The sequence below is a fragment of the Brassica napus genome, chromosome A6 (genome assembly GCF_020379485.1).
Source record: "Brassica napus cultivar Da-Ae chromosome A6, Da-Ae, whole genome shotgun sequence".
NCBI lineage: Eukaryota > Viridiplantae > Streptophyta > Magnoliopsida > Brassicales > Brassicaceae > Brassica > Brassica napus.
The window spans coordinates 27,126,806-27,144,516 of NC_063439.1; the positions used below are offsets into that span (position 1 = coordinate 27,126,806).

Consider the following 17,711-nt stretch of genomic DNA (forward strand, 5'->3'; position numbering starts at 1 on the left):
TAAATTATTTAAATATTAGATGTACATTAAACCATATTTTAAAAATAAATCTGGGCAAATTTGAAATTTAAGGGCTAAAGATAAACAAGATGGAGACACAAACTAGTTGTAAGTTAATCAAAATAAGTTAGTCGCATTCACGAGAAAACTTAAAACTAACGTAAAATAATTGTTGGTAAACTATAAAATGAATCCAAAAAGTAACTAGACCAACATGATTGAATAACAATTTTTTTTGTTCAAGTTTTAATGATCAATAGAACAATATCAGTTTAGTTACTGCAGCAGCACAAAATAACTAAATATAAATTATAGATATACAAAAATACAATAAAATAAAGTGAAGAATTTAAATTAAAATAGAGTTAAAATAATAACAATTCAGTTATACTAATATAATAAATAGGAAGAAGAACCTAACTACTTGGCCAAAAACCTTTCTACAATTTCAAATCATTACTATATATGATAATATCAAACGGTACTAAATATTAATATAAAATTTAAATTTTTCATGATTTGAATCACCTAAAATCATATGTTTCTATTCTTTTGTCTTCTATTCTCGTCAAAAAAATAAAAACTGATGTAAATATCAGCTTTCTGTTTGGTCTGACTGCTTCACAACATTTGGCATTTTTGCTATATTTTATGCATATTGTTTTAAATATTTAAACATGTGTTATTTTATGTATTTTTATATAAATATAAAGACAACTCACATATTTAGTAATATTTAATAACATTTAATAACATTTTGGCGAGATAGCTATTTTCTGGTTGGTTCCCGTTCAGTAACCAAGATCAAAAATATTTCTATTAACTTGTTATAAAAAAAATATCTGGAAAAAGTGGCAGGCCATACCAAGAATAATTTATATGCTTGATGTATAATTCCATTAACACTTTCTTTCAGTTTCATTGCTGTTTTGATTAAATTATAAAACATGTATATATTTGATAATACAAACAATATCTTCTGTTTTGAGTGAGGCAATATAATGGTTATTGCATGTTACATGTAACATGTAACCAACCACTTACAATCCTTGACAGTTTGCAAAATCAATCAGATCATAATAAATTCTAGTTTAGTAATAGTTTTATCAAAATAATGATTCTGTCGTTTTCTTCCCTCTTTGTAGTAAAAAATAAATTAGCAAGTCTCAACCAAATTCGCCTATTAAAACCCTAGCACTTTCTCCATATTCTTCACACAAAACATCACAAGCTTTGTAAAGAGAGAGTGTTTAGTTTTTCTTATAACTTGTATATTACAAAACCCTTATAACCCCCACTCATATACTCATCAATGGCTTATTCTAAGATTGCTCTCCTCCTCATTTTGAATGTCATTTTCTTCACCTTGGTCAGCTCGAATCCAGTCCCTTACCGCAAACCCACTTGTAAAAATGCTCTTAAATTCAAGGTGTGTGCCAATGTGTTGGATTTGGTTAACGTTTCTCTACCAACAAGATCCAAATGTTGCGGACTTATCAAAGGTCTAGTTGATCTCGAAGCCGCAGTTTGTCTCTGCACCGCCTTAAAAGCTGATCTCCTTGGCCTCAAACTAAATGTTCCCATTTCATTGAGTGTTATCTTAAACCACTGTGGTAAGAAGGTTCCATCTGGTTTCAAATGTGCCTAGTGGTTGCGCAGTTTTAAACTGAGACTCTAAACCTTTACTTCAAAAGTTCATTTCTTGTTTTGAGATTTCTATTTGTTTCTACCAGTATCCATTGTTGTACTTTTTACACGTTTAATCAATAAAATAAGAAGTTTTGGTTCAAAAAAATTAAAATCAAATGTTTCTTATTCTTTTTAATAAGCATCTGCTCTTAATTTTCAGTGTTACGTGTTATTACAGTACCATACCAAAGAACCTTTTAAACTTAACAACGAACTTGAAATAGATGCAACCGTTTGAATATTTTACTTATTAGTTTCTTATTAGCACGTACTTAGTCATGCATGCAGTCATGGTATATATACTCTGGCACTTGTCGCCACATACTGAGCATTTGAAAAATTAATATTAAGAGGAGCATGATTGAATGAGACCCAACCAGCTGCAAATAATTATATCACCAACACAAGAACAATGTTTAAAGCAAAAAGGTATTATTAGTTGTCCCATTTACAAAATTTAAATAAAGTTACTAGAAAGACTAATGCCCTAAATTAAAAAAAAAAGTAATGAACATAAATGAAGCCGAATGTCCATCCCGAGGTAAAGAAGAAAACATTATTACGAGTAAAAATCAATAAAAATAATTTTAGAATAATCTCGACGATTTAGTAATTCAGAAAATTAAAGCAAACAATTTTTAGATAGGAACAAATGGAATGATTAGCAAACTAAAACAAATTGATAAATTATTTAAATATTTGATGTACATTAAACCATATTTTAAAAAGAAAATCTGGGCAAATTTGAAACTTACGGGCTAAAGATAAACAGGATGGAGACACAAACTAGTTGTAAGTTAATCAAAATAAGTTAGTCGCATTCACGAGAAAACTTAAAACTGACATAGAATAATTGTTGGTAAACTATAAAATGAATCCAAAAAGTAACTAGACCAACGAGATTGAATAACAATTAAATTTTTTTGGTCAAGTTTTAATGATCAATAGAACAAATATCAGTTTATTTACTGCAGCAGCACATTATAACAAAATATAAATTATAGATATACAAAAATACAATAAAATAAAGTGAAGAATTTAAATTAAAATAGAGTTAAAATTATAACAATTCAATTATACTAATATAATAAATAGGAAAAAGAACCTAACTACTTGGCCAAAAACTTTTCTTCAAATCATTACTAATTATGATAATATCAAACGGTACTGAATCTTAATATAAAATTTAAATTTTTCATGATTTGAATCACCTAAAATCATAAGTGTCTACTCTTTTGTGTTCTATTCTCGTCAAAAAAATTGAAACTGATGTAAATATCAGCTTACTGTTTGGTTTGACTGCTTCACAATATTTGGCACCTTTGCTATATCTAATGCATATCGTTTTAAATTTTTAAACATGTGTTATTTTATGTATTTTTATATAAATATAAAGAAAACTCACATATTTAGTAATATTTAATAACATTTTGGCGAGATAGCTATTTTCTGATTGGTTCCCGTTCAGTAACTAAGATCCAAAATATTTGTATTAACTTGTAATAAAAAATTTAATATCTGGAAAAAGTGGCAGGCCATACCAAGATTAATTTATATGCTTGATGTATAATTCCATTAACACTTTCTTTCTGTTTTATTGCTGTTTTGATTAAATTATAAGACATGTATATATTTGATAATACAAACGATATCTTCTGTTTTGATTGAGGCAATAATATAATGGTTATTGCATGTTACATGTAACATGTAACCAACCACTTACAATCCTTGACAGTTTGCAAAATCAATCAGATCATAATAAATTCTAGTTTAGTAATAGTTTTATCAAAATAATGATTCTGTCGTTTCCTTCCCTCTTTGTAGTAAAAAAATAAATTAGCCAGTCTCAACCAAATTCGTCTATTAAAACCCTAGCACTTTCTCCATATTCTTCACACAAACATCACAAGCTTTTTAAAGAGAGAGTGTTTAGTTTTTCTTTTAACTTATATATTACAAAACCTTTATAACCCCCACTCATATACTCATCAATGGCTTATTCTAAGATTGCTCTCCTCCTCATTTTGAATGTCATTTTCTTCACCTTGGTCAGCTCGAATCCAGTCCCTTACCGCAAACCCACTTGTAAAAATGCTCTTAAATTCAAGGTGTGTGCCAATGTGTTGGATTTGGTTAAGGTTTCTCTACCAACAAGATCCAAATGTTGCGGACTTATCAAAGGTCTAGTTGATCTTGAAGCCGCAGTTTGTCTCTGCACTGCCTTAAAAGCTGATCTCCTTGGCCTCAAACTAAATGTTCCCATTTCATTGAGTGTTATCTTAAACCACTGTGGTAAGAAGGTTCCATCTGGTTTCAAATGTGCCTAGTGGTTGCGCAGTTTTAAACTGAGACTCTAAACCATTACTTCAAAAGTTCATTTCTTGTTTTGAGATATCTATTTGTTTCTACCAGTATCCATTGTTGTACTTTTTACATGTTTAATCAATAAAATAAGAAGTTTTGGTTCAGAAAAATTGAAATAAAAAGTTGCTTATTCTTTTTAATTAATTGATGCTCTTAATTTTCAGTGTTACGTGTTATTACAGTACTGTTCCATGAACCTTTTAAACATGAAATAGATGCAACCGATTGAATATTTTATTTATTAGATTCCTATTAGCATGTACATAATCTTGCATGCCATCATGGTATACTCTGTCCCTGTTGACACATATTAACCAATTGAAAATTTAAGAATCAGAGGAGCATACTTTTAATGATTGATTGAGACCCAACCAGCAAATAATTAAATCACCAACACAAGTACAATGTTTAAAGCAAAAAGGTATGATTAGGTGTCCCATTTCCAAAATTTAGATAAGATTACTAGAAAGAATAATGCCCTAAATATCAAAGAAATAAAAAACATGTAGTGAATATAAATGAATAAACGAATGTCCATCCCTAGCTAAAGAAGAAAAACTTATTATGAGTAAAAATCAATAAAAATAATTTTAGACTAATCTCGACGATTGAGTAATTCAGAAAATTAAAGCATACAATTTGTAGATAGGAATAAATGGAATGATTAGCAAACTATAACAAATTGATAAATTATTTAAGTATTTGATGTACATTAAACCAAATTTTAAAAAGAAAATCTTGGCATATTTGCAACTTAAGGACTCAAGAGAAACAATATGCAGACACAACCTAGATGCAAGTTAATAAAAATAAGTTTGTCGCATTCACAAAAAACTTAAAACTGATGCAGAACAATTGTTGGTAAACCGTAAAATAAATCCAAAAGTAACCTGACCAATGGGATTGAATAACAAGTATTTTATTTTTTCAAGTTACAATATTTAAATCTGTGTTATTTTATGTATTTTTATATAAATATAAAGACAAAACACATAGTTACTAATATTGAATAACATTTTGGCGACATAGCTATTTTCTGGTTGGTTCTCGTTCAGTAACTAAAATCAAAAATATTTGTATTCACATGTAATAAATTTTTAATATCTGGAGAAAGTAGCAGACCATACCATGATTAATTTATAAGCTTGATGTATAATTCCAGTATCACTTTTTCTGTTTTATTGCTGTTTTGATTAAATTATAAGACATGTATATATTTGATAATACAAACGATATCTTCTGTTTTGAGTGAGGCAATAATATAATGGTTATTGCATGTTACATGTAACATGTAACCAACCACTTACAATCCTTGACAGTTTGCAGAATCAATCAGATCATAATAAATTCTAATTTAGTAATAGTTTTATCAAAATAATGATTCTGCCGTTTTCTTCCCTTTTTGTAGTAAAAAATAAATTAACCAATCTCAACCAAATTCGCCTATTAAAACCCTAGCACTTTCTCCATATTTTTCACACAATACATCACAAGCTTTGTAAAGAGAGAGAGTGTTTAGTTTTTCTTATAACTTATATATTACAAAACCCTTATAGCCCCACTCATATATTCATCAATGGCTTATTCTAAGATTGCACTCCTCCTCATTTTGAATGTCATTTTCTTCACCTTAGTCAGCTCGAATCCAGTCCCTTACCGCAAACCCACTTGTAAAAATGCTCTTAAATTCAAGGTATGTGCCAATGTGTTGGATTTGGTTAAGGTTTCTCTACCACAAAGATCCAAATGTTGCGGACTTATCAAAGGTCTAGTTGATCTCGAAGCCGCGGTTTGTCTTTGCACCGCCTTAAAAGCTGATCTCCTTGGCCTCAAACTAAATGTTCCCATTTCATTGAGTGTTATCTTAAACCAGTGTGGTAAGAAGGTTCCATCTGGTTTCAAATGTGCCTAGAGGTGGCACATTTTTAAACCGAGACGCTAAACCATTGCTTCAAAAGTTTGTTTCTTGTTTTGAGATTTCTATTTGTTTCTACCAGTATCCATTGTTGTAATTTTTACAAGTTTAATCAATGAAATAAGAAGTTTTGGTTCAAAAAAGTTAAAATCAAATGTTGCTTATTCTTTTTAATAATCATCTACTCTTAATTTTCAGTGTTACGTGTTATTACAGTACCGTACCATGAACCTTTTAATCTTAACAACGAACTTGAAATAAATGCAACCGACTGAATATTTTACTTAGTAGTTTCTTATTAGCACGTACTTAATCATGCATGCCATCATGGTATATATATACTCTGTCACTTATCGCCACATATTGAGCATTTGAAAAATTAATATTCAGAGCAGCATGATTTTAATGATTGAATGAGACCCCACCAGCAAGTATTTAAATGACCAACACAAGTACAATGTTTAAAGCAAAATATATTATTAATTGTCCTATTTCCAAAATTTAAATAAAATTACTAGAAATACTAATGCATTAAATAATAGATGAAATAAAAACATGTATTAAACAGAAATGAATAACCGAATGTCCATCCTTAGAATATTTTACTTATTATATTCTTATTAGCACGTACTTAATCATGCACGCCACCATGGTATACTCTGTCACTGTCGCCACATATTAATCATTTGAAAAGTTAATGTTAAGAGGAGCATGATTTTAATGATTGGATGAGACCCGACCAGCAAATAATTAAATCACCAAACACAAGTATAGTGTTTAAATAAAAAAGGTATTATTACTTGTCCCATTTCCAAAATTTAGATAAAATTACTAGAAAGACTAAATCTCTAAATAATAAAAGAAATTGAAAACATGTATTGAACATAAATGAATAACCGAATGTACATCCCTACCTAAAGAAGAAAACTTTATAACGAGTAAAAATCAAACGTTATCTTTCTGTTTGATGTATAATTCCAGTAACACTTTCTTTCTTTTTATTGCTGTTTTGATTAAATTATAAGTCATTTATATATTTGATAATACAAACGTTATATTTCTGTTTGAGTGAAGCAATAATATAATGGTTATTGCATGTTACATGTAATCAATTTAAAACATTAGAACATACAATTTGTAGATATGATTAGATTGAATGATTAGCAAACTAAAGTACATAGACAAATTATTAAAATAGTCTCTTTATATTAAACCAAATTCTGAAAAGAAATCTTGCAATATTTGAAACTTAAGGGATAAAGAAAGCCAATATGCAGAAACAAACTAGGTGCAAGATAATCAAAAATAAGTTACACGCATTAACAAATTTAACAAATCAAAATAGACAAAGAAAAATTATTGGTAAACCGAAAAATGAATCCAAATGTAACTAGACCAACAGGGGTATATAACAACTAATTGTTTTGTTCAAGTTTAATAATAAATATTATCGAAAAAATCATTTTTAGTTATTTCAGTGACGCATAAAATAAAATATACATTATCGATACACAAACATTACATAAGACGAACCTATTGGCACAAAAAGTTTTCTACAATTTCAAACATTACTCATTATGATAATATCAGAGTGTTCTAAGTCTTAATATTCAATAAAAATTTCATTATTTGAATCACATAAATTCGTAAGTTTCTATTCTGTTGGGTTCTATTCCCGTAAAAAAAACTGATATAAATATCGATTTTATGTTTGGTTTGACTGCTTTACAAAATTTGGCATGATTGCTATATTTATGTATAGTGTTTTACATTTAAATCTGTGTTATTTTGTATATTGAAATTTCTATTTGTTGCTACCAAGTATCAACTGTTTTGAAATTGATATAGAGTTAGAATTTCTATATGCCTCGAGATAGCACATTTTTGTTGTAAATATCAATACTCGAGATAGCACAAAATTGACTTCACATCCGTACTGTTAAAGTTATCTCTCCATTAGACGGATATAAATATCAATTTCAAAACATTCCAATATGCCTCGAGATAGCACATTTTTAAACTGAGATTCTAAACTATTGCTGCAAAAGTTCGTCTCGTGTTTTGAAATTTCTATTTGTTGCTACCAAGTATCAACTGTTGATACTTTTTACAAGTTTAATCAATGAAATAAAAAAAAATTGGCTCAAAAATTAACAACCGAATGTTGTTTATTATTATTAATTAATGGATACTCTTAATTTTTTAAGTAACGTGTTATAACCTGTACCCTACCGTACCATGAACCTCTTAAATTTTACCATGTACATAAAGGTCTAATTGCGAAATGTTCCATAAGATCTAAAAAAGAAACATTGAGAATTTTAGTTTTGAGATGTTCCTAAAGCAATAAAGATAATTTGTTCTTTAATCTTTGTGTTTCATAGATTTCCATAGTTAATTTATTTTCTAACTTCTGAAGTTTTTGTCCTTAATACCTAATTGGTCTTGATGTCTCTGTTTGTCCTTGGCATTAGCTAATTAATGTTCCCACTTGGTTGAATCTTATCTCAAACCGATGTGGTAAAAAGGTTCCATATGGTTTCTGATGGGCCTAGAGATAACACATTTTTAAACTGAGATTCTGAACTATTACTAAAAGTTCAATTCATATTTTGAAGTTTCTGTTTAATTCTACCATTATCTATGTTGTACGTTTTTAACATGTTTTGTTGATGAAAAAATGTGTTCTGGTTCAAAAAATAACAAAGGCATGTTGTCTATATTCTTGAATATTTTGATCCTCATAGTTTTCAAATATTCATGTCATAACAATACCATACCAAAGAGCTTCTAAAGTTAACTTCGTAACCAATTAATTCATGAATTTAATCTAGTGTTACTGGCAAAACAACTGTGAGATTGATACAATTCGTAGATTCTCTTCTTGGAGAGTTTTACGTGGACGATATCATCGATTATGCTCGCTTTTGTGTGCACCAGCAGCTGAGATTTTTTCTTACATCTGGACAAGTTTTATGGAAGCTAGAGGTTTACTGACCTTAGGGAATCAGACAAAAGTTACGTCCAGGATTTCAGATACAAGTATGAGAATATCTTTGGATCCCTACGATCTCTGCTAGACCATCTCGACCTTCCGCACCAGTCGTTCATCCACGTATGAAAGTGAGTGAGTTAATCTATTGCCAAATGTGCGCAATGCAGAAATGCTGAAAATTTTGGTTGCTCAAGATGATTCACTTATTTGGAGTTTGACCATAAGCTAATCCAATAGAGATGACAAATATAGTTGGAACTATACAAAAAGTGGGATAAATATGATTAAATCAGGATATTGGGTTGCAAGGAATATTATTTGTCAGGAACCTGAAGTAATAGTATCAGAGCTTAGTATCACAAAGCTTCAAGTCTTCATTTGAAAATCAATGTTTCACAAAAAAAAAAGTGTCATCTAATATGGCAGATGCCTTCTGCATACTTAGCAGCACTAGGAACTTAACATGTAGCCATATGTGATGTGATAATCATTGTTATAGATGTGGAGAATCTGATGAATCAGTTAATCATGCAATTTTTTAATGTCCACCTAGCTTACAATCTTGGGCTCTCGCTTCGATACAATCGTGATCGGGCGTATGTCCAATATGAAGTGTGTACTCCAATTTAGATTATTTGTTTTAGAGAAAGAATGAAATAGAAGATATGGAGTTGGATAAAGATATGTATCTATGGATAATTTGGTATGTGTGGAAACTCGCAATGAAACTGTTGAGGGGAATCTCAAGAGATTCGTTAGAGCTAATAAGACATGCTCAAAGTGATGTCATGCATGGTATGATGCAAACTCAGAGAGCTCAGAAGAACCTCACCTGCTAAACCACACACAGAATATACAAGCCCTTATGCTTGCAGTGTATATGTTTGGTTGATGGATCATGGACATCTAATTCAAAATACAGTGGATATGGTTGGGCTTGGCTAGATGAGTCTCGAAATGAACAACTTCTAGGGCTAAGAAACAAAGAGAGACGCTTGTCACCTTTGCATTCAGAATTGGATGCACTTATTTGATCGATGGAGAATATGCTCCAATTCTCGACATGTCAACATTTTGGGACATACAGCAAGGATGTCAATTCAATGATTCACAATCCAACAACATGGCCAAGTTTTTAAGCAGAATTGGTGGAAATAGCAATGTTGCAAGGAAGATTCAAGAACTTCAAAATCATACACATACCAAGGACGCAGAACTGGACATCCTACGCTTTGGTGAGACTACACGAACTTTTCTTAAAAGTTTAGTTTTTGTTAGTTATTATATTTCGGTTTGGATTCTCATACCACTTCAAGTTTGAGTAATAAATTAGCCTTTTGATGTTAAAAAACTTCGTAACTGAAAACAAAAAAACGTATAGGAACGTTTTTTGGCTATTTGTTTCTCACTAAACATTTAGGAACGTTTGTCTATTAAAATTATTATTAGCTTTAATCATGCCATCATGGTATATAATCTGTCTCTCTCTCTCAATGGTTGAGGTCGGACGGAAAGACATCTTTGGACAAAACCAATTATTGGGGACAAAGAACCTTCTACGCCAAGAATTAGCTTTGCATTTAGAATTATAAACACTTATATGGGCAATAGAAAAAATACTGCAACATTTGACTTACCATAATTTTGGGAAAAATTACAAAGCCCTGATCACATTAATTAAAGAGCCTCATGCATAGCCAAATTTTTCAACAGGACTAAAAGCATTTAAGATTTCATATCTTTCACAGAGATAAAATGTGATTTCTGATTTTGTATCTAGAATAAAGTTAGTGGTTCTATTTTGTTTGGCTTTTCAGATCACATCAAATTTGAATAATAGAATAGCAAAAGTAAACAAGTTAATATATTATTTCCTCCGTTGATATATATGATGTTTTAGAACCTTTCACATAGATTAAGGCAGTTGATACAATACCTTTTTTATCCTTTTTATTGGTTTTTGGAAAACGTCAACTATTTCAAAACCAAAAAAAAAGTTTTAAAACATCATGTAAAACAATACACAGGGAATAACATTTTTTTTTACATCAACTCCATGTATTATTAATTCAAAACGAAATGGTTTGCCTTTGGAGCTAACCAAACCGGAATCATATGATCTACATGGAAAAATATGAGTTTTGAGCTCGAGCTACTTTTGCAAGGAGGTCGGCCCTTGCATTCAACTTTCTAGCAATGAAAGAAATAGAAAAATATTTAAGTCGCCAACGACATGTATTGTGGATAAATACGAAAAGCCGAAACATAAGGTAGCATCCCATATTAAACTGAATTGTCCAAGGAGTCAAACCAAGTAGAAAGTCAATACCCGAACCAGCTACACTTTTCTGTTAAATCGTAGATCGGTTTGACCGATAATCCGGTTAACAGGAAAAAGAAAGTCAACATACCTATCTGGTGCGCTCTTGACTTCCTCTGTCTTCTTTAGTTTTAAATACCATTTTGACCCTCCCAAAAAAAAAAAAATGAAAACATAAACTCGAGTTCTCGTACGTCTTACCCTTACCATGAAACGAGTATTACACAAAAACTTATCCCATTAGATGCTATATTTACCAAAATACCATCGAAGCCATGGTCATTAAATGACCTCTTGTTTGGCGACGGCGTCGTCTCCGGCGGGAGGAAGGGTGCTGCTAAGGACGGAAGTGATCTGATTGACGATGGAGCAGAGATGGTTGTTGATGGTTGTGACGGTGGAGAGGTTTGGTTTCGCGGTTGGGACGTTGCTCGCCAAGACCTGAATCCCGACGGTGAGGAGACACGAAGGCAGAGGATGCGAGTTGACGGAAACACCCTCGACTTGATCGGGATAGTTCACGGGGACGACGGAGAACCCTAGGGGCAAAAGCGGAATACCGGAAGGATCTTCGCCGTTCATCGCGTGTTTAATTGAGTCGACGTCCACGGAGGAGTATACGATTAAGCTGCCGGAGTTATCTATGCAGCTTTCTTGAAGCATCAGCTCCACGTTATGCCATGAGTTGCTAGAGACCTGTAGTAGGTACAAGTGTAACACACAAATCAATATTTGTATTATTTTTTTTATTTTTTTTGCAAATTTAGGGTTTCAAAGTTAGGGTTTGAACTTACATTGATTCTAAGAAGAGAGATGCAGTTTCCAGGATGCGAACCGTTGGCGATATGAGCAACCTCATGAGGTGAACTTCCACTGAACAAAACCTCCAACTAGAGAGAAAGAAAAAAAAAACAAATCGGTTCAAATTCTTATTATTACTGAAGTTAGTTCAGTGATTTGATGATCAATGGGTTTGGTTTTTACCAGAGAGTGGTGATGTTGATGACGGAGAAGATCAAATACTTTAGCGTGGGAGAACGGAAGCCAAATGGTTGATACAGCAGCAAGAACAACTCCAGTAGGCTGACCAGGCTCACACACTTTCCTTGTCGTGATTCTCACAGTGTCTTTGGTTGTTTCAGACAGAGCGGTCCAAGACTGTCCGTACGAAGTGCTTATATTCACACAGAATGTTTTCATCATCCTCTGTGATAGCCTCATCATGTTCCTCCTCCCTTCGGCAGATGGAATTACTGTTAACAAAAACAAAAAACAAAAAAACCAGAGCTTTAGTGATGGTTTTATAAATCTAGGGATATCAATTAATATGGTTTAGATAACTAGCCTCCAAGATCAGTTATGTTTCTAGCCATTAAGCTAGCCATCCTCTCGCATTGTCTCTCCAACACGTCGAGCCAACGGCTCGCTCCAAAAGCGATTCCGCTTTTCACATACTCAGCGAATATCTCGTGCACGTGCCTCTCGTTAACTTCCACGTGCTCGACCCACTTGACTTGTGAGTATCCATTAGGCATGTCTTGAATGATGCAGCCTGAAGGCTTTCTCTTATACTCATGAGGAGTGTTTGCACTCAATGGCTGGATCTGGTCGATCGGGAAATCTACGATTGCCCAGTTCCCGTTTTCAGCGTTTTGTTCCACATAGCGTAGAAAATAAGCTTCTCGAGTTGGAACCAACGGAGACAGTACCTGTAACTCTGCATACATCTAGTAAAACATAACAAGTTGTTAACAACATTAGAAAGATCTGTTCTGTTTGTTCTGCAAGTTGTAAATCGAATTATTTTACTATATTACCAGTAGAAGAGAACCACTAGCTCCAGACACTCCAGATGAAATAATCTGAACCGTTTTCGCCCTAGCCACAATGGAGCAGAACATCTCCGACCACTTATCCTACAGTTCAAAAATCCAAAATTTATGGATTTATCCAAAAAAAAAATGATTTAAATGAAAGGCGTTTGTTTGTGAAATGTTTACTATACTTACAGCATTTAGAAACGCGTCAACAAGCGTGATGCTGTTCATGATGACAACTGCGTTTGCCTTTGAAGCTTCTCTACGAAAATCTCCTTTGTTGTTATGATTCTCCATTGGCCATGGGAACAACCTCTTGTACTCTTCCTCGTTCAGACACAAAACCTCGCCACCCATCTTGTCGGATTTCTTCTTAATCCACAAAGGCTCCTCTGTGTTGCACATTTTAGTAAGTTCTTGGACACAAGAAACAGCAATCTCCATAGCGATGACCTTTTCTTCATCAGCAAGTACCATGTTGTTGCCGTTGCTGTTGTTATTAGTTTGAACTTGGAGGTAACAAGCAGTGTCTTGTGGAGGAAGCAACATCATGTCTGAACAAGGTTGTTCTTGAAAGTTTCCTGCGTATACGCTCATGTCAAGCTCCAGTGAAGGTTGATGATGTTGAACCTCTAGAGGAGGATTGATCATCGGCTGTGATGGCTCCATTGGACGGCCAGTGTATCTTGAAGCTATGGAGGATAGACGATCAAGCTGTGTTGAATAGACAAGCAATTTGTTACACAATCCCAATTAAATATGTATCTTTTTGTTAAATAAATTGGTCAGTACCGAAGCAAAGCAAATAACAGGCTCTTATTCAAAATTAGCAATTTAATTAATTAGGATTAACATTATGATTTCATTTTTCAAATGATAGGTTCGCAGAATATCGATTACTTTTCCACCGTAAACTCAAAACGCAGAAATTCTTTTAAGGTAATCAGAACCAAACCAATATTTCAAATGGTTGTGAATAATTGGAGTTACCTCTTCACGGAGGCGACAATTCTCAATGTGGAGTTCGTTGAAAGGAATGTCGCCGAGTACGGTGGGGCCGCCGCAAGAAGGACACGAGAGGCACCGTAGCTCCGCCTGAAGATGAGAATTCTCCGCCTTAAGATTATCGTTGTCTGCCCTTAACATCACATTCTCAGCTCTGTCTTGTTGTGCCTATATATTTGATCATCACATTAAATAAAAACGTTAAATCACTTTTTCATGAATGTTCTTCTACACATACATATATACTTCTAGAGTTCAAGATTTCATTATTTCGAATTTCGAATTTTTGAACTTCCATTCTATAATTTGAGATGTGCTCTAATGTGTTATAAAGTATACACATTGTGAAAATGGTTAAATTAAAGAGAAAGAGATTAATGTTAGTAGTTACCTTCATTTGAGTACGCCTATTTTGAAACCAAAACTTGACTTGTCGAGGCTTGAGTCCAAGTTCATGACTTAATCTCTGCCTTTGTTTGTCGTCTGGATGAGGGTTTTGTTTAAACAATCTACAAAGATGAAAATCGAGTTTGGTAAAAACCGATCTAAATAATCAAAATCGAGTCTTCTTTTCGGTTTACAAGGTTTCGTTTTTTTTTTTTTTAAAGATCCAAAAACAAAGAAGCACATAACCAAAAAATTCACAAAACTTAAACCCATATACAATCCTGGTTTAAAAAACAGTCCAATTGAACCGAGACTAAAATAAAAACAATCAGCAGACTAAAATTCACAAAACTTAAACCCATAACTAGTTTCATATCCTATTAATCCACAAAACTGAAACAAACATATACAAACCGAACACGTGTTAATCAAGATAAAACAAAACAACCTACTTCAAACAGAAACTAAAACCAAAACCATTATAAACCTAGCAGAAATAGTTTCAACCTCAGTTTGGTTCAAGTCTTTTTGAAACCAAAAACTATATTACACACACCTACTAGATAAAATGAAAAAGAAGAAGCAAAACTTACGCTTCCATTTCTTCGATCTGACGATTAGTATGCCTGTGGTAACGTTTCTTCTTAGCAGGAGGAGGTTGTTCCTCGTCTTGAAGTTCAGCAACATCAAACTCGTTTCCGGACTTTGGATCTTCTGCTTGTTCACTACCCGACCCGAATGACCCACCGGCCGACCCGTTTTCCATCATTTCCTCCACTCCTCCATCTCCCATCATCATCAGCATGCTCATGCTCATCATCCCATGCTCCTCCTTCTAATCAAACAGCTTATTACTACGTTTAAAAATATGTAACTAACAAAATGAAAGAGCTCTCAGGAAAACGTGGAACAAACCGGAATAACGGAGGAAAATGAGTTGAAAGGGTTGAAATTAAAATTAGGGTTTTGGATTGTTGCCGGAGAAGAAGAAGGCGGCTGCGGCGAAGCAAATCGGTTGTCTGTAGTCATCACGTTTTCTTCTCCCATAGTCAACATCACTTGCAGCCCCTAATGGTTACAAAGATCTCAGTTAGGGTTTGCCGTTGAAAGCTGGTAGAAGTGAAGATTCAAAAGGAAAGAATCAGTGCATGGAAATGCAGAAATATTTGTTGATAACTAATCTCAAATGCAAAACCAACAGAAAGAAGCATGAAAGGGGAGATTAATTACCAAAGACGACAGCTAGATCGTTTCATATTTCAGAAAATATTTGAAAATTAAATACAAAAATGTAACTGATAAAAACATTTATTGCTGGTGAATTTTTTTTAGAAAAATAAGAAAAAACTGGTCAACTAGTAAAAATAAGTAAGACATTATCTAAACATTCATGAGAAAAAATAACTAAGGATTGTGTGTGTAGTTTGTAATATTTCTGGATCGAACTGGGAAATGTATTTTAAAGAGAAGAAATAACATGCATCCAAAGAAATCACAACACAAACAAGATGAAGATAAATACACTTTTCCATTTGACATTTTCTGTTTTTTACAAAGAAAAATAGAGATTTTATTTCACTTTCTCTTGTTTTCTCTCACTTTCTTACCTTCTTTAGCTTCCGAGAAAATGAAAGAAAAGGCCAAGAATGATATTCTCTCTAGAGAGTCTGGAGTTTTGTAACTTTCTCTCTCTAATCTTTTTTTCTTCTTCTGAGTTTCTTTCTCTTTGCAATAAATGGGGGAGTAAATTTCTCATTAAATACTTACCGGACCAGAAGGGTAAACGGCAGACTTTTGGTTTTAACGGCGATAATTTAACGGATGAACAGAAAACGCTCGTCTAACTCTTTCCGTTAACGGCTCCGTGTTCCCACGTGGTTATATCTTATTGGGAATCCTTACGTTTTGCCTTGAAACAACCGACTTCTCCACAAGTCAAAACTTTTTCAACTTAAAGTCAAAATATCATTCACCACGCGTTAACCGCGTGCGTCATATACACAGCATTGCTACTTCACAAGTGTTGCATTATTTGTTTGTCAAAATAAAAATAATATGTACTTTGTTTCATAAAAAATAGTGCTATACATTTTAAATTTTAAATAAATATTAAATGTTTCATATACATCTTGACCGCATTATGTTTTTTTTTCTATGTCACATCAGTATTTTGAAACCTAAAGTATCAGTTATTCACTTTATATTTATGTTTAATTTTTATAATTTTTATTTGAGAAATTAATTTTTTATATGTTCTACTCATATCAATTCTTTAAACGATAATTAGAAAGATATCATTAATGATATAAAATATTATATATATATATATATATATGTCATTATTAAAATAGCACTTTGATTTATGTTTTCTTAATATTTAGATGGGAAATTACCATAAATACCACATTCATAGTACCACTTTTCATGTTTACACTAACCACTTTTACCTTCACTTTTAATGAAGGGTAAAATACAATTATACCCCTAGGTTAACTAATCTAGACTTAGGGTTTAGAGTTGAGGGGTGGGGTAGAGTTTTGGAATGTGAATTTATGATTCTAATAAATATATAAATACTTAAAAACTATATTAAAAATTAAAAAAAAAATAGTTTCAAAAATAATTTTCGTTTTTCAAAAAGAAATTTGAAAAAAAATAAAAAAAATTCAAAAAAAAAATTAGAAAAAAAATTATAAAAAAGTTCGAAATTATAAAATATTTTTTTATTTTTTTTATTATTTTTTATTATTTTATTTTTTTTATTATTTTTTATTTTTTTTAATTTTTTATTTAAATAATAATTTATTATATATATAAATAACAAGGGCATAAGAGTCTTTTGCCACTTAATGAAGAGTGTATTTTTGAAAATATCTCATTAGTGGTGGTAAAAATGAAAAGTGGTACCATGAAAGTGGTAAACATGTAATTTCCCCTATTTAGATCTAGTTAACTTTTACTATATTTTTTTATTAAATATGTAAATATGAAAAGGAAAATATCTATATTTTAAAAAAAAATTCAAAAAAAAATTATTTAAGTTTTATTTGAAATTAAAAAATATATAAAATTTTCGTTGATAAAAATATCTCATATAACATAATAGTTATTAAAATAATCAAAAGTTTATTTGATCATTGATTCATTGTCATAAGTGAATAAATATTATATAAACAGTAGCCCATAATATTAGAGGTACATGCATTGAAACAAAGCAAA

General features: G+C 31.9%; 4 protein-coding genes across 6 annotated transcripts; 3 read left to right on the forward strand and 1 right to left on the reverse strand.

Moving 5' to 3' along the window:
* Positions 1 to 1,196: 1,196 nt before the first annotated feature.
* LOC106400291 (14 kDa proline-rich protein DC2.15) lies at positions 1,197 to 1,771 on the forward strand. The gene has a single exon (XM_013840665.3). It carries the CDS (start codon positions 1,313 to 1,315, stop codon positions 1,646 to 1,648), a length of 336 nt encoding a protein of 111 aa, XP_013696119.2. The 5' UTR covers positions 1,197 to 1,312; the 3' UTR covers positions 1,649 to 1,771.
* Positions 1,772 to 3,545: 1,774 nt separating this feature from the next.
* Positions 3,546 to 4,285, forward strand: LOC106400296 (14 kDa proline-rich protein DC2.15-like). Its single transcript, XM_013840671.3, has one exon. The coding sequence runs from the start codon at positions 3,681 to 3,683 to the stop codon at positions 4,014 to 4,016; it is 336 nt and encodes a 111-aa protein (XP_013696125.2). The 5' UTR covers positions 3,546 to 3,680; the 3' UTR covers positions 4,017 to 4,285.
* Positions 4,286 to 5,209: 924 nt separating this feature from the next.
* Positions 5,210 to 6,541, forward strand: LOC125609856 (14 kDa proline-rich protein DC2.15-like). The gene has a single exon (XM_048781391.1). The coding sequence runs from the start codon at positions 5,630 to 5,632 to the stop codon at positions 5,963 to 5,965; it is 336 nt and encodes a 111-aa protein (XP_048637348.1). The 5' UTR covers positions 5,210 to 5,629; the 3' UTR covers positions 5,966 to 6,541.
* A 4,678-nt stretch (positions 6,542 to 11,219) lies between these two features.
* On the reverse strand, positions 11,220 to 16,546 carry LOC106397898 (homeobox-leucine zipper protein HDG5-like). 3 transcript variants are annotated; one of them, XM_013838526.3, is made up of 11 exons: positions 16,100 to 16,546; positions 15,408 to 15,560; positions 15,086 to 15,327; positions 14,497 to 14,614; positions 14,091 to 14,273; positions 13,293 to 13,814; positions 13,101 to 13,199; positions 12,629 to 13,010; positions 12,268 to 12,536; positions 12,078 to 12,173; positions 11,220 to 11,979 (listed from the first exon to the last, which is right to left on the reverse strand). In XM_013838526.3, the coding sequence occupies exons 2-11, from the start codon at positions 15,546 to 15,548 to the stop codon at positions 11,566 to 11,568; spliced, it is 2,466 nt and encodes an 821-aa protein (XP_013693980.2). In that variant the 5' UTR covers positions 15,549 to 15,560; positions 16,100 to 16,546; the 3' UTR covers positions 11,220 to 11,565. The 3 variants fall into 3 exon arrangements, with proteins under 3 accessions (XP_013693980.2, XP_013693979.2, XP_022543731.2); XM_013838525.3 differs by having other exon boundaries at positions 15,408 to 15,602; XM_022688010.2 differs by lacking the exon at positions 16,100 to 16,546 and having other exon boundaries at positions 15,408 to 16,079.
* Between the last annotated feature and the right edge of the window lie 1,165 nt (positions 16,547 to 17,711).